The sequence below is a fragment of the Triturus cristatus genome, chromosome 7 (assembly GCF_964204655.1).
Source record: "Triturus cristatus chromosome 7, aTriCri1.1, whole genome shotgun sequence".
NCBI classification, from domain to species: Eukaryota; Metazoa; Chordata; class Amphibia; order Caudata; family Salamandridae; genus Triturus; species Triturus cristatus.
In genome coordinates, this window is record NC_140590.1 from 169,513,321 (window position 1) to 169,534,054 (window position 20,734).

The following is a 20,734-nucleotide window of genomic DNA, read 5'->3' on the forward strand; positions in this document are numbered from 1 at the left end:
GGCACCACATTGGTTGTGCTCATTTGACTGTAGCATTGCATATATTAATTGCTGAGTCATTGTACAAGTGCATGGACAGTGACTGGGTAGGTAGAGTGCTGGTAGTTCACCAGGAGTGAGTTTATAAGTGCTTGTGTTTCTGCACAGTGATTAGATAAGGTCATGGTTCTATCAGGATGATAGCAGGAGAGGACAGAGAGTCACACTGTGATTGCTCAACTGCATTGCTCTAGCCCTGAGATAGCAAACACTAATTTCAACTCTTGGATCCAAAACTCATTGGACACCATACTCCCAAAAAAACATTCCCACAAGAAACTCAAGCAAAAATCTTCACCCTGGTTCTCCATAAAATTAAGGGAGCTTAAAATGACTGGTAGAAAACTTGAAAGGAGATGGAGACAGAACTTTGCAGAGGAAAGTAAACAGGAGTATAGCGAGGTAATTAGGAGATACAAGGCAGAGATTAAAATAGCCCAATCCAAAAAAGAATTAATGCAGCTGCTAACTCACCTAAGGAAATCTTTCGCATCGCTAAATCCCTCTCCACTCTGCCGCATAAACAAGCCAATACAGAGGCAGCCCCAGATTGGTGCAATAACCTAGCAGAATATTTCCACCAAAAAATCCAGCTGATATGCCAGCCTTTCCTTCCCCACCAGCACACTCTACCAAGCACCAGCGCTTTACACCTTGAATCACAGTGCTATCTAGGGAAATTCCCTCTGCTAGACACTGACGCCCTGGATGCCTTCATTTCCAGAGCTACATCTGGCTCCCCCTTGGACCCCGCCCCCCCTCAGTACCTCTCTAGACACCAACTCGATTCGCCCAGTCATCTTAGATGCCCTAAACTTGTCAATCACCACTGGCACGGTGCCTTTGGCCTGGAAACGGGCCCAGGTGAGAGCCCTCCTGAAAAAAAAAAAACTTGACCACCTTATTATGGCCAACTACCGTCACATTTCTCTCCTTCCGTGGCTGAGCAAGCTGCTGGAGAGACATATAAATTCCATTCTGGTTCAGCACTTGGAATCCAACAACTTACTGAATGTCACCGAAACAGGATTCCGCCCCCAGTTACGGACCGAGACGGCCCTTCTGGCGGTAACAGAGGAGGCAAGGAGACTCCTGGACCAGGGCAGCTCAGCAGCTATCATTCTCTTAGACCTCAGTGCCACCTTCGACACTGTGGACCATAACATCCTGTCCGAGCGCCTAGAAAACATGGGAGTGACAAACATGGCACTGACCTGGATCCAATCCTTCCTAAAGGATCGGTCCTTCGAAGTCTTTGAAGGACCTGTCTCATAGATTCAGCAGCCACTCAGCTGTGGGGTTCCCCAGGGTTCCTCCCTGAGCCCCACGCTTTTTAACATTTACATGGCCTCACTGGTGGAAATAGTCCTTCCTTTTGGCATAAAGATCATTACCTACGCAGATGATACCCAACTGGTGGTGGCACTCAACCACCCAGAGGGATCATCTGACGCCTTAGGCGCCTGCCTAGAGGCGGTTGCCAATTGGATGGACCTATCCCATCTTAAGCTAAACGGGGATAAGACCGAACTGATGTTTCTGGACAAAATTCCATCTCCCTCCCCGACGCTCACCTGGCCGACCGTTCTTGGCCCCATGCCCACCCCAAAACGGCAGATTAAGAGTCTAGGCATGTGGCTTGACAATTCTCTATGCTTTAACCACCAAGCCACTAAACTCTCCGCCTCCTGTTTTGGCCTTATGAGAATGCTAAGAAAGATCCTTCCCCTGCTCTCATTCCAGGCGAGGAGGATTATGGTGTAAGCTCTGGTACTGTCCCGTCTGGACTACGGGAACGCACTGTATCTCGGTGCCCCTCAGTCCACAATCCAGAAGCTGCAAGCCAGAACTGCGTAGCTCGCCTATTGCTCCAGATCCCCCGGAGACAAACAGCGAAACCTGCCCTGCGCAGCCTTCACTGGCTTCCCATCCGGGCCAGGATACATTTTAAGGCCTTGTGCCTGGCCCACAGAGCTATGTGGAAGGCAGTCCCAGGCCTTCTTCAGTCCCTGGTTACCCCCTATCAGCCTTCCAGAAGTCTCCGTTCCTCGCAACCTCCTCGAAGGTCCGGAGATCCAGATGAGGGGGACGTTCCTTCTCCCTGAATGCCTCCAACCTCTGGTGCTCCCTCCCGCTCACCCTCCGCGGGGAACCCAACCTGCTGACATTCCGGAAACTTCTCAAAACTCATCTGCTCAGTACTTCACACTAGTATCACATGCCTTTCTTTGTTTCTCCGCTCCGCAAGCACTAGGAGGCCTCAGGGTAGCTAAGCGCTATACAAATCCAATTTCATTCATTCATTCATTCATGGCTACTACCTGGATTATTACAGGAGTGAATCAGTAGTCTGCATGGGGTTAGGGTACTGAATAGATTGTGTACATTTGACTGTAGCACTGTGTGTTTTAATGCCTGAGGCATTCTACAAGTGCATGGGCATTGACTGGATAGTTACAGTGCTGGTAGTTGACAGGAGGGTGACTTTATAAGTGCTTGTGTTTCTGCACAGTGATTAGATAGGAACATGGTTCTGTCAGAATGATTGCAGGAGTAGACAGAGAGTGCCAGTGTGATTGCTGATCTACATGCTACTACCTGGGTTTTGGAAGGAGTGAATCAGTAGTGTGCAGGGGGTTATGGGACCACATAGGTTGTGCTCATTTGACTGTAGCATTGCGTATCTTAATGCCTGAGTCATTGTACAAGTGCATGGACAGTGACTGGGTAGGTAGAGTGCTGGTAGTTCACCAGGAGTGAGTTTATAAGTGCTTGTGTTTCTGCACAGTGATTAGATAAGGTCATGGTTCTATCAGGATGATAGCAGGAGAGTACAGAGAGTCACACTGTGATTGCTCAACTGCATGGCTACTACCTGGATAGTTGAAGGAGTGAATCAGTAGTCTGCATGGGGTTAGGGGACTGCATATATTGTGTACATTTGACTGTAGCGTTGTGTGTCTTAATGCCTGAGGCATTCTACAAGTGCAAGGACAGTGACTGGGTAGGTAGAGTGCTGGTAGTTAACAGCAGAGTGAGTTTATAAGTGCTTGTGTTTCTGCACAGTGAATAGATAGGAACATGGTTCTATCAGGATGATTGCAGGGGTAGACAGAGAGTGACAGTGTGATTGCTGACTTGCATGGCTACTACCTGGATTTTGGCAGGAGTGAATCAGTAGTGTGCAGGGGGTTATGGGACCACATAGGTTGTGCTCATTTGAGTGTAGCATTGCGTATCTTAATGCCTGAGTCATTGTACAAGTGCATGGAGAGTGACTGGATAGTTAGAGTGCTGGTAGTTGACAGCAGAGTGAGTTTAAAAGTGCTTGTGTTTCTCCACAGTGATTAGATAAGGTCATGGTTCTGTCAGGATAATAGCAGGAGAGGACAGAGAGTGACACTGTGATTGCTGAACTGCATGGCTACTACCTGGATTATTGCAGGAGTGAATCAGTAGTCTGCATGGGGTTAGGGGACTGCATAGATTGTGTACATTTGACTGTAGCTCTGTGCGTCTTAATGCCTGAGGCATTCTACAATTGCATTGACAGTGACTGGATAGTTAAAGTGCTGGTAGTTGACAGCAGGGTGAGTTTATAAGTGCTTGTGTTTCTGCACAGTGAATAGATAAGGTCATGGTTCTGTCAGGATGATAACAGGAGTGGACAGTGAGTGACACTGTGATTGCTGATCTGCATGGCTACTACCTGGATTTTTGCAGGAGTGAATCAGTAGTCTGCATGGGGTTAGGGGACTGCATAGATTGTGTACATTTGACTGTAGCACTGTGTGTCTTAATGCCTGAGGTATTCTGCAAGTGCATGGACAGTGACTGGATAGTTAGAGTGCTGGTAGTTGACAGGAGTGTGAGTTTATAAGTGCTTGTGTTTCTGCACAGTGATTAGATGAGGTCATGGTTCTATCAGGATGATAGCAGGAGAGGACAGAGAGTTACACTGTGATTGCTCAACTGCATGGCTAATTCCTGGATTATTGCAGGAGTGAATCAGTAGTCTGCATGGGGTTAGGGGACTGAATACATTGTGTACATTTGACTGTAGCACTGTGTGTCTTAATGCCTGAGGTATTCTGCAAGTGCATGGACAGTGACTGGATAGTTAGAGTGCTGGTAGTTGACAGGAGTGTGAGTTTATAAGTGCTTGTGTTTCTGCTTAGTGATTAGATGAGGTCATGGTTCTATCAGGATGATAGCAGGAGAGGACAGAGTTACACTGTGATTGCTCAACTGCATGGCTAATTCCTGGATTATTGCAGGAGTGAATCAGTAGTCTGCATGGGGTTAGGGGACTGAATATATTGTGTACATTTGACTGTAGCATTGTGTGTCTTAATGCCTGAGGCATTCTACAAGTGCAAGGACAGTGACTGGGTAGGTAGAGTGCTGGTAGTTGACAGGAGGGTGAGTTTATAAGTGCTTGAGTTTCTGCACAGTGATTAGATAAGGTCATGGTTCTGTCAGGATAATAGCAGGAGAGGACAGAGAGTGACACTGTGATTGTTGAACTGCATGGCTACTACCTGGATTATTGCAGGGGTGAATCAGTAGTCTGCATGGGGTTAGGGGACTGCATAGATTGTGTACATTTGACTGTAACACTGCGTGTCTTAATGCCTCGCTACAAGATTGGACAATATAGAACCCATAAATCACCCCTCATGTACTTTCAAAATCACATATTCACTACCTTTTCACTCCTCTAATCTTTCAGGCACCTCTCATTAATTCAGTAAATATACATACAACTATATAAACTAATACATGAGTCATAACATACTATCTACTTAAGTATATAACTACTACATACCAGAAAGAGTAAAATGCACTGCTTTTCTATTGAGCTATATATTGTCTATAAAATCTAGAAATATGCAACATCATTAAACTGTACCTCTCAACAGACTAAATGAAGAAGAAGAATAAACAACACCTTTTTTATGAGGATTTCTAAAACCGCACAAACTGTACAAACTAATAACAGAATCATAATTATTAACTTTTATAATCATCTTGGAAACAGCATAGTTGTACCTCATTTTACCAAACTATCTATAATAATGCAATATTATTAAACGATACCTTTTTACAGAGAAGAAATAATCATGCCTAATAAAGTATACCTTATATGAACATTTTAGAAAATTCATATGCTTAACCAATTAATAATAAATAAGAGACATCATTCAACTATACCTTTCTACACACTTAAAAATATATATATTACTGTAAAAACTGCTTTTTAAACATACTTCAAGTACAATAAATATAATCCCAGTTTAAATCTATACTTTTAATAATATATTTAAAACGACACAATTTTATAATAATGTCAAATCTATTTTAAATAAACCTAAAAAATATATAACTCACCTTTTAAATAAATCTGTTGAAGGAAAAATCTCACCCACTCAGACAGGATTTTCTTTTCACACAGAGAATGTAGATCACCACAGTCTCCAAGGTAAAAACCAGTAATGGCAAGATTTCCCTCTATTTTGTCTTACAAATACACATAAGCAACAAATCACATTGCTTCCCAGAGATTTTCAAATTGAAAAACACATTTCCATAGGTCAAACATAATAACACTTTTCAACTGACTTCTTCACCCCTTCTGCTTAAGGGCAGTTTCCATAGCAACAGGTCATGCAACATTCAACTTAACTGTCAGGTCAAAAGTTCACCACAGAATGTTGCAAATAAGAACAGCAGGTGTGGTTGGCTTTGCAAAGCATGCCCTTATCCTTTCTTCTGTACCTATCAAACATGTTTTACTAACCCATAAGAAACATGCTTTTTAAACAAAGTAAAATGCATCCTATATTTGAATGTAGAATCTTCTTAAACAGCCAATCAAATCTCTACTTTTTTGAAAACAGCTTCTTGTCCACCATTTTAGATATCTCTCATTCTACCAACTGCCCACCTCAGCTACAGATATCTTTTCATTACATACAGAGATCCCTTCAAGATGTTTTCAGGGTGGATTGTTGGGCACAGCTATGTTTTCTGGTGCAAAAGGTATGCTGAAAACAGAGGCATTGACAAAGATCCAGCTTTGCAAAATGTAGATATTAAATGGATTGGACAGAGAGGATTAAAGTGGCACCAATTGATGCTATTGGTTAAAACCTTTATGCATCTCCAACCCCCTGACCTCATGATTGTGCACTGCGTGGCAATGACCTAGGCACATTGAATGGGGTTGGTCTAGAAATGCTACTGAAGGACACCTTTGCAGAATTGATGTTGCTTTTCCCCCAAACTGCCTTTGTCTACTCTAACATGTGCCAAAGACAGAAATGGAAGTGGTCCAATCAATTTTGTCCACAGATTGAGAAAGCTAGAAAAAATGTCAATAAAGCTATTTCTGCTTATCTCAGAGACCATAGTATGGGGTCCATTTACAACAACAATCTGCGTTTTGATATGGAGTGATGGTGTACACTTCACAGATAAGGGAAACAGAGTCCTTCTCAACATCTTAAAACTCTGCATTGGCACTTACATGTAGCTTCAAAAATCTCCCAATAAACACAAGGGCTCTTTTTAGAGCCACCCAAGATGCTAACACATAATATAGGTTTATAATGAAAAAATCTTAAATGTGTGTGCTAGGAGTCGTGCACCCAGCGCTTGTGGGAGTCGTGCACCCCTCGCGTTCACACCAGGGAGCCACGCTGGATGTCGCACACCCCTCGCTTTCACACCAGGGGGCCGCACTGGGCGCTGCGCACCCCTTGCGTTCACACCAGGGGGCCACGCTGAGCACTGCGCTAGGGTCGGGACTCCAAATGTTTCAGAAAAAAAACTACTTCTACCACTAATTTATAATCGCCCCAGGGACCCCATTCCCCGGGGCCTGTACACTTCGATGGGGACCGTGAGGGGAGCCCCAATGCCCCCACGGTCCCGCCGGCTCCACGTGTCCTGCGAGAGCCAGCATTGCTTTTCCACATGGGGAGCTGCTGACATTCAGCTCCCCATGTGGAAAAGCAATTCTGCTTTGGATTATGGAAGAGTGAGCGCAGGTTTCCCTGCTCTCTCTTCCAAAATCCAAACCAGAGTTTGCTACGGTAGGGCGGGACACGTGCTCCTGCTGTACCATAGCAAACAGCAGTGTCCCGGGGGTGGGCACCCGGGACACTGCAGGAGCCGGCCCTGGGGGACGGCGGTCCCCAGGGCCATCGAAGGCTCCAGGAGGGGGGCCCCACGGCCCCCCTCACAACTTTTGCAAAGCCCCAGGAAGGTGGTGGTCCCTGGGGCTCGGGGTCCAAAATGGACCCCTGCATTTTAACAGTTAGTGCCCCGGGGAGATGGTGGTCCCCGGGGCTGCGGGTGCCCCTGCGGACCCCACATTATATTTCCCAAATCCCCCCGGGACCTGGCCCACCCGGGGGGTTAAAAATAACAAAGCAAGAAAGCCCTCGATCTTTTTTTTTTTCATCCGGATCCGCGCACCCAGCGCACATTCCGCTGGTTTAAAACAAAAAAATGCTTTTTTTGTCACACGGACCCTGTGAGCAGGCCTAGGGGGTCAGGGTGTTTCTACCCTGCCCCCTTTTGTTATTTTTCACCTTTTATTTTTCAGTTTTTTTGTGCCTCAGTTACCAAGGCACAAGATGGCTGCCAACACTTCCTGGTTTGGAGTGCTGACACCCAATTAGAATAAAGCTCATGATCGGGAGGGTGCGCGGATCCACTGCGGCCATAGATATCGAAACTTTTATTTTTTGATTTTCTCAGCAACTACTGCACAGATTTACTCCATTTAAAAAAGGTATTTTTCTGAACCAAGAGCTACCTTTCTGCCAAATTTGGTGTAATTCCGTTGAGCAGTTCAAGCTGTAACCGTGTCTAAACTTTCCTACGGGAAATTGATTATTTGACTCTTATTTTTTGAATTTCTCAGGAACTCCTGAAAGGATTTACACCATTTAACAAAAAGGTCTCTTTCTGAACCAAGGGCTACCTTTTTGCCAAATTTGGTGTAATTCCGTTCAGTAGTTGTGTCTAAAGTTTCCTATGGAGAAAACACGTTTTGGGACCTCACTTTTTTCTCGACCCCCGCTTACTGAATCACCACGAAACTTTCAGGATAGGAGCAGACCAGAGCGCCCCACAAGTTTTAAAAATTTCACAAAGATTCGTCATCCGGCGCCACAGTTATTGGGAAAACAAAAAACGCTTTTCCTATGGAAACTACGTCCTAACTATAACTACCTATTGGCGACCGCCAGTAGGTAATATATATGTATATATATATATATATATATATATGTATATATATATATATATATATATATGTATATATAACAGATCTCGTTGCCGTATTATAAGGAAAGTAAGCACTCACGGGTGACGTTCCTCAGGACCTTTTATTCAGACCAAACAAATGCGTTTCGGCAAACTGCCTTCTTCGGTGTTACCGGCACAGCCGGAAGTCGCCATCTTTAAACTCTTACAAAGGTACATCGTAGTAAACAAGGGACTACACACATAATAGCCGATATCGGCGCCATTTTGTAATGTGCAATTATAATAGCAACAAATTCATTATTTTTGCCATAATGTGCAAACATTCAAAGGAAGCTCTTATTCTCATTAAAACTCAGAACATATTCCAACCAAATGGTATCTGCGTGCTAGCGTGATGAAATATCGGTAATCAAAATTGCTCTCAATCTTTCAGCTTTCCTGGTTACAATTACATTTCATCATTATGCCGTATATCGGCTTATTTTAATGTAACCAAAATACTGAATTTATTATAAATTATCAAGCACACTTACGAATATGTCTACATTTAGAATTTAAAATATAACTCCTATATCAGGCAAACTAATTTCCTCTGAAATATCCTGCCGTGAATCGGCACTAGTCCCTATTAGTTTACATCGATGCACAATTCAACATTGGTATTGCTGGAATAAATAATTTGCTGAAATAACTTGCTAAAATTGAGAAGTAAAAAAGTCAAAATTACATCATGAAATGAAATATATAGATGTATTGTGTAACTTATAAGAGAATTGTTGAAATAATGAGGTTTCGTATAACTTTTGGACTTTTGAATTTTGAATTTTTGAACTTTATGGATAATTTGGATACATTTTGGATATTTATTCAGGTTTAATGAAGGGAACTATTGATTTTGGATGCCTATCAATACCAATGTTGAATTGTGCATCGATGTAAACTAATAGGGACTAGTGTCGATATCTATGGCGGTGTAAGACGAATCTTTTCAAAACTAATGGGTCAGCCCTCTCAGTTTCTCTGTTGAAAGTTTCGGGGTGATTCGTGAAGCAGGGGCCGAGAAAAAAGGGGAGTCCCGAAGCGTGTAGTCTCCATGTTAATTTCCATAGTAAATTTTGGAACAGGCTACATCTCGAACTGCTGAATGGAATTACAACTAATTTGGCAAAAAGGTAGCTCTTGGTTCAGAAAGCTTTGTTTTATTTAAATGGTGTAAATCCGTTCAGTAGTTTCTAAGAAATTCAAAAATAAAACAATATTGATATCTGGGCGGAGCCTAACCACACACCACATCGTGAGATCTGGTTGGCTGCAAACACTCCAAACCAGGAAATGTTGGCAGCCAGCTTGTGACCGAGTCACAAGAAAACAGTAAATTGATTGTACAGCTCGTATGCACATCCATGTTGCACTTTTAGAGCTCCTGCCGCACTGTATGGCTGGCCGTTTACTCACAGCGTCTCGCGAGCAACAGGTACGTACATTTATTGATAAGGGTTGTAAGTATAAAAGACTGAATCTGGGTCGTGTCATAGTGAACCGTAGCGCAGACCGCATGTCGGGCGATCTGTGAGGTACGGGTTCCACTGGCACAGCGCGAGTGCACAGGTTCCCCTTAGACATTAAAGGTGACATTAAAATTGTCAGTGGCACAAGTCACTGCACAGCACTGTAGATAAAGATGGCATCTGCTGTTCTGTGTCACTTATACAAATAAAATGTAGTGTACAAAATCCGACGCACTGTGCATCCGCAAGCACATAAAATGCTGTATGGCACGTGATGGTTTTTTGCACACTACCAAGAGCACAGGGTGGTCTGCACTGCCCGTATCAAGTGAACTGTGTATACACACTAACATGCGCACGGTCGCAGTGCGCCACTGTAGCAGTGCGCCAGAGCATGCATAACACGCTTTAACCTGCACTGAGCACATGCGCATGTAAAGCACTATATTCATAGTAAATGGCGTGCTCGATAAAGCTGTGGTGGTTGCTTTACCCCATGTACACAACCATACATGCATACATTTGATGAATGTGCAGTTTGGGTGGGGGGCATCTTATTTTTCCCTACTCCAGTTTTGCCACAGAAGATGGATGCAAATATTTTGCTTTGTCAAATGTGGATTTTGTTTCGCAGGTTTGCCAGTCAGATTGTGTTTAGAGGTACCTGGCGGGGTTAGCGGGGCAGCGTTTCACCCAGAAGTCATGAGAGGTCTGGGGTAAACAATGTCAGTTGTGAGCAATCATCTGACAAAAGTGGCAGGCGAATAATTTCCTAGAGGTTTCTTGGCGCTATGTAAAAAATAAATCAACTGCAGCCGAGTATAAGGGAAAATATAACATCTAAAATTGAGATGCTTTGAGTAAAGTGAAAAGGCTTTAATATTTCCTCGAAGGAAAAACGGAGTTCTGATTAATTTTCCAAGTACTTCCGCTTTACTATGTCAGAAGCGGAAGTGGAATGAGAATGCAAGGAGCACAGCAGATAATTGGCTCTTCTTCGAATGGCTTGAATGGCTCTTTAAGGAGGTTGGACGGGGGCAGGTCCAGTCAGGCAGGTCATGATCCCAGCGCTCTCCCTGACTCATCGTGCCCTCCTCGGAAGACCTTCCCTTTCAGAGCAAAAGTTGCTGCTTGGGTGATAAACAGGGCCCCGAATTATATTCCCACAAAGTAATAATTCTGCCGTTTAACTCAATGGGAGGTGTTTGTATGTCTCCCACACGCATTTGTGTCAAGACCTGCAGTAAAATGCACATTTCCCTTCACGTCGATGTGGCCACAAGTAGAAAGCAGTTTGATCTCAGACCTCTATTCGCTTTGGGGTTTCCAGGCCTGCTGCACATCACAACGCTGTGTGGAGGAAGCTGAGAGAAGCATTTGAAATACATAGTGGCGCCAGGGCTTTAAGTGGTTCGGGTCCTGTCGGTGCTCAGCACCCGCATTTCTTAAAAGCAGGTACCGAGATGGGTCCCTATCGGGCTCTCCATTGTCACCCTCACCCTCGGGGTGAAAAAAAATCTTATCTCTGCAGAAGGACCACCCTTCACTGCCTTTGATGTAACATCAAAGAGACTCGTTTTAGTTCTTTCAGTCTCATCTCAGAACTGAAGCATTTTCAATGTTATATACAACAAAGCCATAGTTATTGTTTATTTATTTTATGCAACGGACAACTATTGATGAAGCCAATAGTCCTGGCTTGTTGTTGGTGTCCTGTTACTTATTGTATCATATATCTGGATGCAATGAAAGAGACAGCAAAATACCAGACGCGCGGCACACTATGCTAAGCACAGATTTTTAGCTGACATGTTTTTTTAGCCTCGCCCTTAATTTCATTGACCACGCCCCTTTGAGAGACCCCCCAGTTTTTTCATCCCACTTAAAGCCCTGAGTGCCAGTATATTTTTGATTCACAGGTTTATCAGCGGCGGGTCACAGCTAGTTCATTGATCCTCTCACCTGGACCCCCAAACTTCTCCCACCTCAGTACTTGCTCTCTTTCTACTGAACTGAGCTCAGCACATGCCTGGAGTGCAAGAACCCCATGTGTGAAGGTTCACCGGTGCGGGGATGAGTTTATAAACCCTGTTTTTAGGTCGAGCCAAACAGACTGTGCAAGGTGTCTGGGAGGGGGAAAAATGCTTTTGGAGTTACCTGGAATGTGCAGGGGCCTTCCCCACCTGTTTCTCCATTGCTACCAATGCCCACTGTCATTGTTTTTTTAAATATTTATTTCTATTTATGTATTTATTTTTGGGTAGACCAGGCAGCGATTCCTTCCAGCTCCTATGCCCTAAAAAAAGCACTTTCACACATGCCATTTTGTGGGTACGCATGTATAATGTCACATGTGTGCACACATCATCACGCACGCACAGGCCTACAAAATGATGCAGTTACAGCGGCCACTTAGTTTTGTCGTATTTGTTTTCTTTACTTTTGGCCATACGACACACAATCTCCAACAGGCATTGGCAAAGCCAATAAGCCCCATTGGCAAGACCTCTTGGCTTAGCCAATGTCTGTTATTATGTCAGTACCCTGTGTGTGAGTGTCAACCAATAAGGAGTAATACCCAGCTACTAGCACAAAAAAACCTTTAGGAATTATACCCATAAAATGGCTATATTTTAGTATGTTTCAGCATGGAGAGAGAGTAGGACGTGACTCGCCAGAAGTAAATCCCAGGGTGGAGCGTGGTGCCAGTGGTAATCTAGCATATGTCTCTCCATGGATCTGCTTGTAGGGTTTATGCATAAACCCTACAAGTTATGAACAAAATAATGTGCAGCAAGTTAAACTCTCATGAAGGAGGCCTTATGAAAATAAGCCAGGGTCCTTCGCTCTGTAAACTGGTTGTAAAATGGAATCTGAGACGCAGTAAACTGTAATCCCACCATTTAGTTTGTGATAAGGTAATAACATTAAATTTGACCTTTGCCCTGTTGTACTACATATGTGAATGAACCCCTGCTATGCTCCAATCTCTTGGGCATTATACAGCAAGCTGGCTGCAAATCACTCTTAAGTGGGAATAAAATTCACGTGTAGTGAGTGGGGGGTAAAGGGGGTCATGAGACTTTCAGCTGCACCTCCCTCTCCATTCATACGTGTTCAGGAACTGATTTAAATTCTCCTAAGCAGGCTGTAGGACAGGCTATGCTTTGGTGGGGTGTAGAACTGACAGGGTACCCATTTTGAACTACTTGGGGGTCCTTTATGATGAGACCTGCTTGTTGGCTCCCAAAGGAAGGTAAAGAGGAATGTTTGTGCAAGATAAGCAGCTGCCACTTTAGAATTTGCCAAAAGGTTGGGGGCCAAACTGGTGCAGACACTCATTATAGCCTTAGAGGCCGCGGTACCAGGCTCTACCGGCCATGAAAGGCCCACTCCAGTGTTAAAGGCCTGAGCTGAAGGCCTTTAAGAAGGGAGCGAGCCTTTAATGGCCGGTAGAGCCCGCTACGGTTATTAGAACATTTCGCCACTAGAGGGCAGAATGTTCTAATTTGCAAAAGAGAGGCCTCGCAGAGCACAAGGGGATTGCAATAATCCTCCTTCTGCACCTCTCTTGTCTCTGTCTGCACACCTGTTTCCTCTTACTGCACCCCTTTTGCCTGTTTCTTCAACTCTCCTGTCTCTTTTTGCAGTTCTCTTGACTCATTCTGCACATCACTAGCCTCTTTTTGCACCTTTGTTCCCTTTCTGCACCTTTCCTACTTGTTTCTGCACCTCTCTTGCCTCTTTCTATATCTCTGTTGCATCTTTCTGCACCTAATTTGCTTCTTTCTGTACCCCTCTTCCCTCTTTCTGCATCCCTCTTGCCTCTTTCTGCACCTCTCTTGCCTCTGTGTGCACACCTGTTTCCTCTTTCTGCACCCCTTTTGCCTGTTTCTGCAACTCTCTTCTTGTCTCTTTCTGCAGTCATCTTGCCTCTTTCTGCAGCTCACTTGCTTCTTTCTGCACCCCTCTTGCCTCTTTCTGCACCCCTCTTGCCTCTTTTTGCACACTTGTTCCATTTCTGTACCTTTCCTACCTGTTGCCTCTTTCTGTACCTCTGTTGCTTCTTTATGTACTTCTCTTGCTCTTTCTGCACCCTTCACACCTCTTTCAGCACCTCTGTTGCTTGTTTCTGCACTTCTCTTCCTTCTTTCTTCACCCCTCCTGCCTCTTTCTGTACTTGTCTTGCCTCTTTGTGCACCTCTCCTACTTATTTCAGCACCTCTGTTGCTTCTTTTTGCACCTCTGTTGGTTCTTTCTGCACTGCTCTTGCTTTTTTATGCACCTCTTTCACAAATTTCTGCATCCCTCTTCCCTCTTTCTGTACCTCTCATGCCTCTGTCTGCACAACTGTTCCCTCTTACTGTACCCCTTTTGCATGTTTCTGTAACGCTCTTGCCTCTTTCTGCAGTTCTCTTGCCTCCTTCTGCACCCCACTTGCCCCTATCTGCACTTCCATTGCCTATTTATGCACCTCTCTTGCATCTTTCTGCACCCATGTTCCCTCTTTCTGCACCTATCCTGCCTGTTTCTGCACCCCTGTTCCCTCTTTCTGCACCTTTCCTGCCTGTTTCTGCAGCTCTCTTGTGTCTTCATGCATCCCTGTTCCCTCTTTCTGTACCTCTCTTGCCTCTGTCTGCACACATGTTCCCTCTTTCTTCACCCTTTTTGCCTGTTTCTGCAACTCTCTTGCCTCTTTCTGCCATTCTATTGCCTCCTTATGCACCTCACTAGCCTCTTTTTGCACATGTGTTCCCTTTCTGCACCTTTCCTACCTGTTTTTGCACCTCTATTGCCTATTTCTGTAACTCTGTTGCTTCTTTCTGTACTTCTCTTGCTCTTTCTGCACCCTTCATGCCTCTTTCAGCACCTCTGTCGCTTCTTTCCGCACTTCTTTTTCTTTTTTCTGCACCCCTCCTGCCTCTTTCTGTACTTGTCTTGTCTCTTTGTGTACCTCTCCTACTTATTTCTGTAGCTCTCTAGCCTCTTTTTGCACCTCTGTTGGTTCTTTCTGCACTGCTCTTGCTTCTTTATGCACCACGTTCGCAAATTTCTGCACACCTTTTGCATGTTTCTGCAACTCTCCTGCCTCTTTCTGCAGTTCTCTTGCCTCCTTCAGCACCTCACTTGCCTCTTTCTGCACTTATATTGCCTATTTCTGCACCTTTCTTGCTCCTTTCTGCACCCCTGTTGTCCCTTTCTCTACTCATTCTCCCTCTTTCCTCACCTCTCTTGCTTCTTTGTGGACTTCTCTTGCTTCTTTCTGCACCTCTTGCTTTTTTCTGCACCCTTCTTCCCTTTTTTGCATCCCTCTTGCCAATTTCTGCTGTTTTCTTGCCATTTTATGCACCTCTCTTCCCTCTTTCTGCACCTCACTTGCCTCTTTCTGTACTTCTCTTGCATTTTCTGTACCTCTGTTGCCTCTTTCTGCACCTCACTTGCTGCTTTCTGCATCCCTCTTGCCTCTTTTTGCACCCCTTTGTTTTCTTTCTGCACCCCACTTGCCTCTTTTTGTATTTCTATTGCCTCTTTCTGCAGATCTCTTGCCCCTTTATGTACCTCACTTGCCTCTTTCTGCACTTCACTTGCTTCTTTCTGCACCTCTCTTGCCTCTTTTGGCACCTCTGTGGCTTCTTTCTGTACTTCTCTTTCCTCTTTCTGCACCTCTGACTTAGAGTTAGTTTTAATTCCGCTGCCCTATTATGTACTAGGGCCTTACAGGGGAGGTCATGCCAATCACAGGGATACCTCAACCCAAAGTGTACCCTAGTGTATGTAGGTGTTTTCACTGTATTCTAAGTGTCTTTCAACATAGCACTGGCTCCGGGCCTGGTTAGTCAGAGTCAGTTACCACCAGTACCAGTTAGAAAAAAGTTAGGGGCAGAGGATGACTTTGCAACAAGGCCTCTTTTTGGTTCTTTCTGCGTATCTCTTGCTTCTTTCTGCACTTTTCGTCGCCTTTCTGGACTTCTGTTGACACTTTGTGCATTTCTCTTGCTTCTTTCTGTGCCTTTCTTCCTCTTTCTGCACATGTCCTACCTCTGAAGGCATAGTTAGAAATTAGCATTTAAAAACCTTTGAAATTAACTGAAAAACCATAGGTTTCAGGGACGTTACAGTTAGAAATTAGCATTTAAAAAACCTTTGAAATTCACTGAAAAAAACCTTAGTTTTCAGGGATGTTATAGTTAGAAATTAGCATTTTAAAAAACCTTAAAAATTCACTGAAAAAAACCACAGGTTTCAGGGATGTTATAGTTAGTTGGACATTTCACTCATGCAAAACTAGAGAAATGTAGCCGTTATAGTTAGTAGATCTAACTATAACTCACCCCCCCGCAATGCACTGCTAATGACGAAACATATTACATCATTCATGACATGGTCAGTGACATCACTGATGACATCACTGATGACATCTCAAATGACACCAGGTACCTCCAGTAAGTGCCACAGAGCTGCGTTGCAGAGAGGTGTAAAAAGGGGCGTGGCCTCGGACCACCTCTCTGCAACGCAGCTCTGTAGCGCTTACTGGAGGTACCTGGTGGGCTAGTTGCCCCCAGAGACCCCAGTATTCAAGGGAAATTAATTCACCAACTTACAACGTGCCATGGGGCACGTTTGCAGAGTGATGCACTGAGGGGGCATTTTTTTATTTTCATTTTTAAAGGCGTGGCTGTGTGGCCCCCCTTCTTTTCCTATTTCTTGGGGAAGCCCATCCCCCAGGGCCTGACCTCTATATTGTTAAATTTTTATTAAAATAAATACCGGAAGGGGGCCGCATGGCCACCCTCCCGAGGCCCTTTTTGGCCCCGGGGACCCCATCGCCCGGGGCATGGCCAGTATTTCTTTATTTTTTTAATATTTGGAGGGGGCCCTCCCTCCTCAGGCCATTTATGGCCTGGGGACCCCATCCCCCGGAGCCGGCCTTTCCTTTTTTTATTATTTCTTTTTTTAGGTGAGGGGGGCGGCGTGGTCCCCCTCCCGGGCCACTTCCAGCCCCGGGGACCGCATCCCCCGGGGCCTAGCCACTCCATTGGGGACCGTGGGGAGGAGCCCCAATGCCCTCACGGTCCCTGCCGGCTCCCCGCCTTCTGCGGGAGCCGGCATTGCTTTTCCACATGGGGAGTTGTGGAAAAGCAATCTGCTTTGGATTTTGGAAGTTAGAGCAGGAAACCTGCTCTCGCTTCCAAAATCCAAACCAGTGTTTGCTATGACAGGGCGAGAGCCGTACGGCTCCCGTCCTGCAATAGCAAACAGCAGTGTCTCGGGGGTGGGCACCCCAGGATACTGCAGGTGCTCGACCTGGGGGGTGGCGGTCCCAGGGCCATCGAGGGCTCCTCCCTTCATTTAGAAAGCCCCAGGGAGGTGGTGGCCCCCAGGGCTGGGGGTCCGTAAAGAACCCCCAAAATTTACAAAAGTGTGCCCCGGGGAGGTGGTGGTGGTGTCTTTTGCCCCCATACTGCTTTATTTATTTTTTTAAACAGAGCCCCGGGGAGGTGGCGGTCCACGGGGCTGTGGGGGGTGCGTGCCCCCCCACAAATATTCAGCATAGCCCTGGGGAGGTGGCAGACCCCGGGCCGCAGGGGGGCTGTGTGCCCCCCCCACAAACATTCAGCATAGCCCTGGGGAGGTGGTGGTCCCCGGGGCTGCAGGTTTTCATCTGTGGGCCCCCACTATTATTACTTGGGCAATGTTTTCACTGTTTTCTTGTGACTCAGTTCTACCGAGTCACAAGATGGCTGCTAACACTTCTTGGTTTGGAGTGTTGGCAGCCAATCACAGTAAAGCTCGTGCTCAGGAGGGCTCGCGAACCCACCACTGCCCTAGATATCGAAACTTTTTCTTTTTCAAATTTCTCAGGAACTACTGAACATATTTACACCATTTAACACAAAGGGCTCTTTCTAAACCAAGACCTACCTTTTTGCCAAATTTAGTGTAATTCCGTTCAGCAGTTTGGGCTGTAGCTTTGTCTAAAGTTTCCTATGGAAAATAACATAGGGAAAACGTCTTTTGGGACCCCCCTTTTTTCTCGGCCCCTGCTTGACTAATCACCCCGAAACTTTCAAGAGAAGAGCTGACCGGAGCGGGTCACTAGTTTTGAAAATTTCGCAAATATTCGTCAACGGCGCCAAAGTTACTGGGAAAGCAAAAAACGCTTTTCCTATGGAAACTAAGTACAATCTATAACTAACTACTGGCGACCGCCAGTAGGTGATATATATACAAACATATATAAAGTAAAGAGAGAACTATATAGGACTGTATTCCACATGTTACCCATTATTACTTTTCATTACATATTTATTTTGCAGAAGTTAGAACAGAAATACTGTTTTAAATAATGTGCAATTAACAATGGGTTCTTATTGGAAATAAAATGATTAGGTTCTGTTTACCTTTCTTGAGGAAATTGTTAAAAACAACTATGGGCAATGGTGTAAGTCTTCGAATTTTGTAATTTACATGGCTGCGGTGTTTACCACATAAGTGTGGATTTACTGTATTTGCTACATGACATGCCACATAATTTGCAGATTTCATTGTTAAGTGTTGCTCTTGTGAAATGGAAGAAAAAAATACTGCCATAAATTGTTATGCATTATCCGAGTAGCCCTGACATTGGTAAAGTTCTGCAGGGTGCTTTGTGAACCATGATTATGATGATGAGTTCAATATTTCAAAGGGAAATGCGAAGTATTTTCTATGTTGATTTGCACTGCACTTTGTACAATAGAAGTACTAAAATATGTAAGAATATTAATGTGCTTTCTTTCAAAGTTGTATTGTCCATGTATTGCAATGGAGGCATTTCTACAACTGACAAATATGTTTACTGGAATGTAAAGAAAGAATTCATTAGACACCATATGAGAAGACCATCTCTGATAGTAGCACTCTGGGACACAATGCTAAAAATGTATTGTGCCCTTTTTAGGTGTTTTTGAAATGATTCCAGATATTATGTTTTTATACTGGTATTTGTCATTTCTTTCCAGGTGAATAATATTCCTGTTATTCTGCCATATTCTCTGGCCACTGGGCTATCCGTAATAGCTGTGTCAGATGGTCTTATTCTTGAACAAGCACCCTTGCTGAGAATTACAGTCAGTCTTGGTGGATATGTGACCATTGGAGTGAGTCCTTCTTTGTCCACTTGTGGGCCCTGCAGTGGATCTAATAACGCAGTTATATCTTTGGAGCAAGTAGGTAAGGAAAATTCAGTGTATCTTTGTAAGTTTCAGCTTTTAGCTGAATATTTGATGTCGTGACGGAATGGGTCCATCTCACAGCTCAGGTGGGGTTCTGCTTCCTGCCTCAAATCAACTTTCCCATATTGAGATGTTCTTGGAGACAACTGAGGAAAGGCAATAACGTTATAAAGAGCCAGGAAATTTAGAGTAATGTGCACTGTACTTAGAACTATGCACCGATATGCACCACATGCCTCTGGGTTCACTCAGAATTCAGCACCACCCACAGAAAGTAATCAAGACTATATAAATAATCTTCTTGTCAACTCACCCTCATTTACAGCGTGTCACCATATTTTTCATCACATTTACCCTCGTAAAAGCTCAAATACCATGAGAGTCGCCTCCCCTCGACTGTATCAACAAGTTTAGCCTACAAATCCTTCAATGGGGGGGGGGGGTCACCCTCTTAAAAATGAAGCTTCACATTCATTGAAGAATTAATGGGTATAAAATTAGAGAACACACTTGCATTAACCCCAAAATTCCAATTAAGGTGGGATTAATCTGCAACTATGTGTCTTTAATAAATGTATGACTTTCTTTTAAGTACCTCTTGAAAAGTGACAATCTAAGTCATTTTGAGACAGATTTGAAGAAAGTGCAAAGTTAGAGATCAGCGAGAATTCTATAAGCTTCGATGTAAGGAATCAGGGATTCCAGATGCATGTTTGAACCTGTGAATGGCGAAGGCTATACCTAATTTACTCCTACCCAGTGCTTCATCTGTTAAAAAAAATAAAATAGGTACAGGACATAAGGGTTGTCTTGAAAGCTTGGTGCCGGTGCTGCCAACTGCCTAGTTGCCCAGTAGCAAGGATGCCTAACTTTTATTATGCCTCATGCTTCTTGCTTACACTATTCTACACTTGAAATCCTTTTATCATAATTTTAAAGGTTCTTTTACTTCTCTGCATTTTCCCAATATCAGAAACGCGATGACATTTTGAAAGTGCCAGACGATTTGAATGGTTGTACATGCGCCTCCTTCCTTGCAATCTGGCAGACCTCTTTTGTGTAAGTCACTTACTGTTCTACCTTCCCAGGAGTGAGGAGCCTGCCCAGCCCCCCAACAATGCTACCTGCCTCCCTTACTGAGCTTACTGTGCTCCTTGATACCAAGCTACCTCCATGATGGTGGACGCGTCCACTCTCCCAGGCGTACTCTGCTAACTTTTTCAGGTGGTAAACCCAGTGCACATCAGTATTTATTAGACAAAAGCTAATTCTTCTATGTGTGAGGATGTTGGGCTATTAGCTGGAGACCACAAGGCCGATCTGGGGCATGCCATAGGCAAAAATACACATGCACACAGTAATGCAGTGATGGGCGGAAGACCCAAGCGGTCTTCGCCCCTTTATTTTATAACCTATGGCCACGCCGAGCCAGAGGGCGCTACAGGGTGCAGTTTCTGGGTCATCCCAGCACTGCGGTCATTACATCACTCCCCAACTTGGTGTTGACCAGCATCTGAGTGCTTGGCAAGCAAAGTATTTCATTCTCTGGCTCAGCAGTAGATTTGGCCTCAGGTTGTCGCGCTGAGAGTGAGAACTACTGCTCCTGACCCCACTATTAGACTTATGTTTGAGGTTTGTTGGAGCTTTGTGTACATGCCTTCCCTCTCCACCAGTGACTCAACCTCAGGACTG

The 20,734-nt window shown here is 44.5% G+C and overlaps 1 protein-coding gene across 1 annotated transcript in view; it reads left to right on the plus strand.

Annotated features, from left to right (window-relative positions):
- The window catches only part of LOC146809137 (IgGFc-binding protein-like), a gene marked incomplete at its 5' end in the record, with an annotated part of 458,615 nt that overhangs the window by 398,427 nt on the left and 39,454 nt on the right, over positions 1 to 20,734 (plus strand). The window contains one exon of the mRNA XM_085615951.1: positions 18,830 to 19,040. Coding sequence (XP_085472077.1) covers positions 18,830 to 19,040 — 211 coding nt within the window. The remainder of the gene's footprint in view (positions 1 to 18,829; positions 19,041 to 20,734) is intronic.